Source organism: Echinops telfairi, unplaced genomic scaffold, assembly GCF_000313985.2.
Source record: "Echinops telfairi isolate 266 unplaced genomic scaffold, ASM31398v2 ScPeMD7_18;HRSCAF=68, whole genome shotgun sequence".
Classification (NCBI taxonomy): domain Eukaryota; kingdom Metazoa; phylum Chordata; class Mammalia; order Afrosoricida; family Tenrecidae; genus Echinops; species Echinops telfairi.
The window spans coordinates 567,139-573,808 of record NW_022103915.1 but is presented as its reverse complement, the minus strand read 5'-3'; the positions used below and the strand labels follow the sequence as shown (position 1 = coordinate 573,808).

Genomic DNA, 6,670 nt, shown 5'->3' with positions numbered 1-6,670 from the left:
TCCCTCAGTAACACCCAGAGATCCCTCAGTAACACCCAGAGATCCCTCAGTAACACGGAGGTCCCTCAGTAACACCCAGAGATCCCTCAGAAACACCCAGTGTGCCCCCAGAGAGTGCCCAGTGAGCCCCCAGGAGGCCCACTTTCCTGCTGATGCAGGTGTGGTCTCCATGAGTTGGGGGTCATGTGGTTGGCTCATGTGGCTTTCTCGAGGACACGGCTCCCCTAGTGTCCTGAGAGCAGGGGCAGGGCAGCTTCCTGCTTCCTCTCTGGGGCCACTGCCCAGGAGACGTGGGGTGGGGTGGGGCAGGGACGGTGATGGCACAGAAGCTTCTGGAAGAGGCAGAGCCTCAGCGTCCCACTTCCTGCGAGTTGCTGACCCTGTCCCGCCTACTGAAGCAGGATTTGCTGGCCTGGCCAGGCGTCCATGAAACGTGCCCTCAGAAGGCCTGGAGGGTGGGGCTGGTCAGGGAAGGGAGGTTCTGGGAGGCTGGCTGCGGGGGAGGGGCCGTGGCTGGAGCCTCACTGGCACATCCTGCAGGGCTTTGCAGAGCGGATCCGGCCCATGGTGAGAGACGGCGTGTACTTCATGTACGAGGCGCTGCACGGCCCCCCAAAGAAGATCCTGGTGGAGGGGGCCAACGCTGCCCTGCTCGACATCGACTTTGGTGCGCCTGGCCAGCAGGGCGGGGTGCCTGGCTCAGGATGGCTCTGGAGCCACGGGGCCACGCTGCCCCTGCTCCTGACCCCATGGAGAGTGAGGGGGGCATGCAGCATTTCTGGGGGTCCCCCACCATCCCAGCTGATGGCACCCAGGCCCCACATGGGCCTTCCCCCAAGACAGCCCCTCAGGCCTGGTCTTTGCTGAGGGCTTGGCCCACTGTCTTGCAGGGACCTACCCATTTGTGACGTCATCCAACTGCACGGTGGGGGGCGTATGCACTGGCCTGGGGGTGCCCCCCCAGAACATCGGCGACGTCTATGGTGTGGTGAAGGCATATACCACACGCGTGGGCATTGGGGCCTTCCCCACGGAGCAGATCAATGTGAGTGGGGGGGGGACACAGACATGCTGGCCACCATGTGGCTGGGGCAGACAGGAGAGACAGCAGCTGGCACCCAGGGGGTGGGGGTGGGGGCCCCAAGATGGCTGGGGCGTTTGTGTCACTGTTACACCACAGGTCGCAGGCTGTGCACCTGTGCTGGTGTGTGCTATGGGTGTGTATAGTGTATGTACATGAGTGTGTATGTGTGTGTGGAGGAGCTGTGGGGGTGAATATAGTGTATATGTACATGAGTGTGTGGGGTATGTGCTGTGGGAGTGTATGTAGTGTGTGTGTACATATGAGTGTGTGTGTGTGTGTGCTGTGAGGGTGTGTGTAGTGTGTATGTACATGAGCATGTGGGGTATGTGCTGTCGGTTGGATGGAGTGTGTGTACATATGAGTGTGTGTAATGTATATATGAGTGTGCGTGGATGTGTGCTGTCGGTTGTATGGAGTGTGTGTATATGAGTGTGTGTGCTGTGGGGGGTGGAGTGTGTGTGTATATGAGTGTGTGGTGTGTGTGGTGTATATATGAGTGTGTGCAGTAGTGTGTATATGAGTGAGTGCGGGTGTGCGCTGTGGGTTGTATGGAGTGTGTGTATATATATGAGTGTGTGTCCTGTGGGGGGTGTATTGTGTGTGTATTGAGTGTGTGGGGTTTGTGTAGTATATATGAGTGTGTGCAGGTGTGTACTGTGGGTTGTATGGAGTGTGTATATATATGAGTGTGTGTCCTGTGGGGGGGTGTATTGTGTGTGTATATGAATGTGTGGGGGGTGTGTAGTATATAGGAGTGTGTGCAGGTGTGTGCTGTGGGTTGTATGGAGTGTGTGTATATATGAGTGTGTGTGCTGTGGGGGGTGTAGTGTGTGTATATATGAGTGTGTGTGGGTGTAGTGTATGTATGAGCGTGTGCAGGTGGGTCCTGTGGGGTGTATGGAGTGTGTATATATGAGTGTGTGTGTGCGTGCTGTGGGGGAGTGTAGTGTGTATGTATATGAGTGTGTGTGGGTGGGTATAGTGTATATATGAGTGTGTGTAGGTGTGCTGTGGGTTGTATGGAGTGTGTGTACATATGAGTGTGTGTGCTGTGGGGGGTGTAGTGTGTGTGTATATGAGTATGTGCGGGTGTGTGCTGTGGGTTGTATAGAGTGTGTGTATATGAGTGTGAGTGTGCTGTGGGGGTGTTTGTAGTGTGTGTATATCAGTATGGGGTGTTGTAGGGGTGTGTAGTGTTGCATACATGAGTGTGTGTGGGGGTGTGCTGCGGGAGGGTAGTGTGTGTATACATATGAGTGGGTGAGTGTGTGCTGTGGGGTGTATATAGTGTGTGTGTACCTATGAGTGTGGGGGTGTGTGGGGGGGGAGTAGTGTGTATATACGTGTGTGTGTGCTGTGAGGGAGTATGTAGTGTGTGTATATTTGAGTGAGTGTGTGCTGTGTGTGGGAGGTGTAGTGTGTGTGTATGAATGGGTGAGTGGGTGTGTTCTGTGTAAGGGGAGTAATGTGCATGTGCATTGTGTAGGTGCATGTAGTGCATGTATGTGTGTGCATGAGTGTGTGAATGTGTCTGTAGGGGGTGTAGCATCTGTGCATGTATATGAGTGTGTGTGCGTGTGCGTGTTGAGTGTGCGAAGTGCAGGTGTGTTGAGCATGAAGTGTGTGTGCACTGTGGAGTGTGCGTGCAGTGTGTGTGTACATTGTGGGGTGTTTGCAGTGTGTGTGCTTTGGAATGTGCATGGAGTGTGTTTATGTGTGTTGGGGGTGTACTGTGTTTGCTGTGGGGTGTGTATGCAGTGTGTGTGTGTGTTGTGGGGGTGTTTTCAGTGCGTGTGTGTGATGTGTATGTGTGTACTGTGGGGGTATATTGTGTGTGTGCTGTGTAGCGCATAAATGTGTTGTCAGTATATTGCAGTGCATGTGTGTTGGGGGGTTGTGTGCATGGGGTGTTGTATGTGTGCAGGCATGTGAGTGTAGGGTGTGCATGTGGCGCATGTGTGTATGTTGAGGTTTGTGTGCATACATGTGAGTGGGGGCTGTGTGCAGGGCATGTGTGTGTGAGTGCGTATGCATGCATTTGAGTGTGGGTGTGCTCTGTGGGTATGTGCACTGTGTGCATTATACACGTGCGCGTGTCTGCATGTACACACATACCCGGGTGTATATGCATGTGTACCTATGTGACTCCCACCCCTGGGCTCTCGATGTGCACACACACACAGAGGGTGACGGAGCCCTGGGACGCAGGAGGGCCTCGGAGCCTCACAGTTCACCCTCAGAAACAGGTAGCCTCTGTCTCTGGGGCCTTCTCAGTCCGTTTCCATGACCATGGAGGTAAGCAGACTGCCCTTTCTGCTGGGCGATGTCTGGAAATGGCCACCAGGTGCCCAGGTGGGGGCAGTCCAGGCGGGGGATGCCGAGGGCAGGAAAGGTGCCCAGCTCTGTGGGGCACAGCGACATGCACCCACGTGCTGGCCTCTCTCCGCCTGGGCCTGCCTGCACAGTACGGGGTGGGGAGGGCCACAGAGCCTGGCCAAGGGCAGCCAGGCCAGCTCTAGCGTCCTTTCGCAGGAGATCGGTGACCTGCTGCAGAACCGCGGCCACGAGTGGGGTGTAACCACAGGCAGGAAGCGGCGCTGTGGTTGGCTGGACCTGGTCATCCTCAGATACGCCCACATGGTCAATGGCTTCACAGCGTAAGTGCCCCAGGACTCACGGGCTCGCCCACGGTGGGCTCGGCCCCATGATGTCTGGGGTTGCCAGCTGGCCCACCAGGGGGGCCTCCAGGGCACAAGCGCTTATTACATCTGAACTGCCAGGTGGGAAGGGGGGTGGTGGTGGCTGAAACTGCCCATTGATGCCCACCCACCCTCGGGCCCAGGGCTCATGTTCCCCCTGCCCTGCTCTCCTTGGGCTCCTACCGCTTCCTGCCCCCACTCCAGCCCTAGGATCGACAAGCAGCAGACTCAGCTGTGTGTGTGAGTGTGGGTTTGTATGGTATTAGTGTGTATGTGTGTGAGTGTGCAAATGTATGTGGGTATGAGTGTGTGCATGTGTGAGTGTGTGGTGTGTGCTTGTGTATATGTCTGTGTGTGTCTGAGTGTGTGTGTATGTGTGTGTGGTGTGTACTTGTATATATGTCTGTGTATGTTTGGTTGTGTGGTGTTTGTGAGTTTGTGGTGTGGATGTGTGTATATGTCTATGAGTGTGTGTGGTGTGTGTGTGGTGTTTGTGTGTATTTTGAGAGTGTGGGTGTGTATGTATATGTGTATATGTATGTGTGGTGTGTATGAATACGTATTGGGTGAGTGTGTGTGGTGTGTACTTGTGTCTATGTCTTTGTGTATGTCTGTGAGTGTGTGATGTGTATGTGTGTATTTGTCTATGAGTGCGTGTGTTGTGTTTGTGTGTGTGAATGTGTGTGTGTGGCATGTGTGTATATCTATGAATGTGTGGTGTGTGTGTATGTGTGCATGTGCATGCACATGTGTGCATGCAGGGGGCTGGGAGGAGATCAGGGAGGGGTCCCAGGTGCTGGATTCTCACCAGTCTCTGGTGCTGGGCAGGTTGGCGTTGACCAAGCTGGACATCCTGGACACCCTGGATGAGATCAAAGTGGGCGTCTCCTACAAGCTGAATGGGAAACGGATTCCTTACTTCCCAGGTAGGAGACACGCTGCCATCTGTGGAGGCTAAGGCACGGGGCGCGGGGATGGTGGGCCGCGGGGGGGTGGGAGTGGGGGGGTCTGTCACGTGAGCAGGCAGCATGGAGCAGAGCCGGTCTTGAGTCTACTGCTGTGCCTTCATCCATCAGGGCCACGGCCAAGGACCGTGGTTGTGGATGGGGCCTGGCCAGGGCTCCGGGGAGCTGCAACTGCTGAGCAGAGCGGGCTCAGAGGGGCCAGCCTGGGCCACTAGCCCCGGCCCGAGTACTCGGTGGCCTCAGGGTCGCAGTGCACCTCCTGGGCCTCTGCACGCTCCTGAGTGCTCCCCGAAGCAGGTCCCCAGCCCTCTCTTTTGAGGCACTTGGAGTGAACTCTGACCTCTGACCTTCCCGGTTGGCCCTCAGCAGGTGCCGCCCTCCGGCACACTCAGGCCTCAGCCCCAGCTCCCAGGTTGAGGCCAGGAGAGGCGGGGCCCCTCAGCCCACCCTGTGTGTCGCCCACCCAGCCAACCAGGAGACCCTCCAGAAGGTGGAGGTGGAGTACGAAACCCTGCCCGGGTGGAAGGCTGACACCACGGCAGCCAGGAAGTGGGAGGACCTCCCCACCCAGGCCCAGAGCTATGTCCGCTTCGTGGAGAACCACGTTGGGGTGGCAGGTGGGTGCACAGGGGCATAGCCCAGAGGCCTTAACCCTGTTCCTTGCTGTCGACCTCCAGCCCTGGCCCCCTGTGTGTGTCCTGGGGGGGGGGGGGCGCCTTGAGCTGGTCCTTGAACAGTAGATGGTGTCCCCATCCCGGGGGACACTAACCTTCGCATTGGCAGAGGGGTGCTCACCAGTTCCCCCCGGATCCCTCGCCATGGCCTGTGTTAACAAGAGGAAAGACCGGGGCGGGGTGCGCACGGTCTTTTCTGCACAGATTGAAGCGGCCCGCCCCACAGCACACACGCAGGCCCCCTGCTCTGAGGTCCGCGGCTCCTGACTCCCAGAGAGGCTGCAGGGCAGAGCAGAGCTGCCCGTGAGCCCAGGGCTGTCGCTTTGACGGGACAGATGGTCTTTCAAACTGCTCTGAAAACAGGCTTTTGAGCATGTGACTAGCCATGCACATGGTGGGCGCCTTCCAACACCCCGTGGAAGTGGAGTGGGAAGGACAGGGAAGTCCCGGGAGTTCCGGGAAGCCCCCTCCCCTGCCCTGTGCTGCTGAACCCCACCTGTCCTCATGCCTCGGTCTGCCTTTCAGTCAAGTGGGTCGGCGTTGGCAAGTCCCGGGAGTCGATGATCCAGCTGTTCTAGAAGATGGCCCAGTGGGCCCCTGCGATGACGGACAGGAAAGCTCCTTCTCCGGGCACCCCCTGCCCTTCACTGGGGCTCCACCAGGCGCCAGCCACGGGCTCAGAGCACAGAGGTTGGACACGTCCAGGGGATTGGTGGCCCTGCTGCTACAACTTGTCAATAAACATCTCTGCAGGGGTGCAGTGCAGCGGGTCTCTGCTCCATGGGGCCGGGGGCTGTTTGTAAGACTGGTCAGCAGGCCTCTCCCCGCAGGGGCCTCCCAGTGGACTGAGGCTGCCCAGAACACCCTGCTGAGTGGACCTGGGGGTGGGCTGATGGAGGGGCAGCGGGTTCCTGAGTCTGCAGGCAGTCCCCAATGCCTTCGTCGCAGGACTCTCGGGGGACTGTGGGACACGGAGACCACAAGCGGGGGGCTTTGAAGAACAGAAATCATTTCCTCACAGTTCTGGAGGCTAAGTGTCCAAATCGGGGTTCCTTCCTGGCTGGGAGCCGGGACCCAGCTGGGCCCTGGCTTGACTTGGTCAATCGTCATGGCGGGGGGTGAGGGGGTCATGGAATGGAGGGCTGAAGGTGTCCCCGTCTCCAGCTCGTGCCACAGCTCTGAGGGGACAGGCCTGGCTGTGTTGGGCCTGGGGCTGGCCAAGTGCCATCGAGTTGGTCTGGATTCCCA

The 6,670-nt window shown here is 57.7% G+C and overlaps 1 protein-coding gene across 1 annotated transcript in view; it reads left to right on the top strand.

Moving 5' to 3' along the window:
- Window positions 1–6,178, top strand: part of ADSS1 (adenylosuccinate synthase 1) — an 18,302-nt gene extending 12,124 nt beyond the window's left edge. The window contains exons 9-14 of the mRNA XM_045288030.1: window positions 541–667; window positions 891–1,045; window positions 3,617–3,741; window positions 4,612–4,709; window positions 5,216–5,365; window positions 5,948–6,178. Of these exons, the coding sequence (XP_045143965.1) occupies window positions 541–667; window positions 891–1,045; window positions 3,617–3,741; window positions 4,612–4,709; window positions 5,216–5,365; window positions 5,948–6,000 (708 nt within the window). The 3' untranslated portion in view covers window positions 6,001–6,178. The remainder of the gene's footprint in view (window positions 1–540; window positions 668–890; window positions 1,046–3,616; window positions 3,742–4,611; window positions 4,710–5,215; window positions 5,366–5,947) is intronic.
- The last annotated feature ends 492 nt before the right edge of the window (window positions 6,179–6,670 follow it).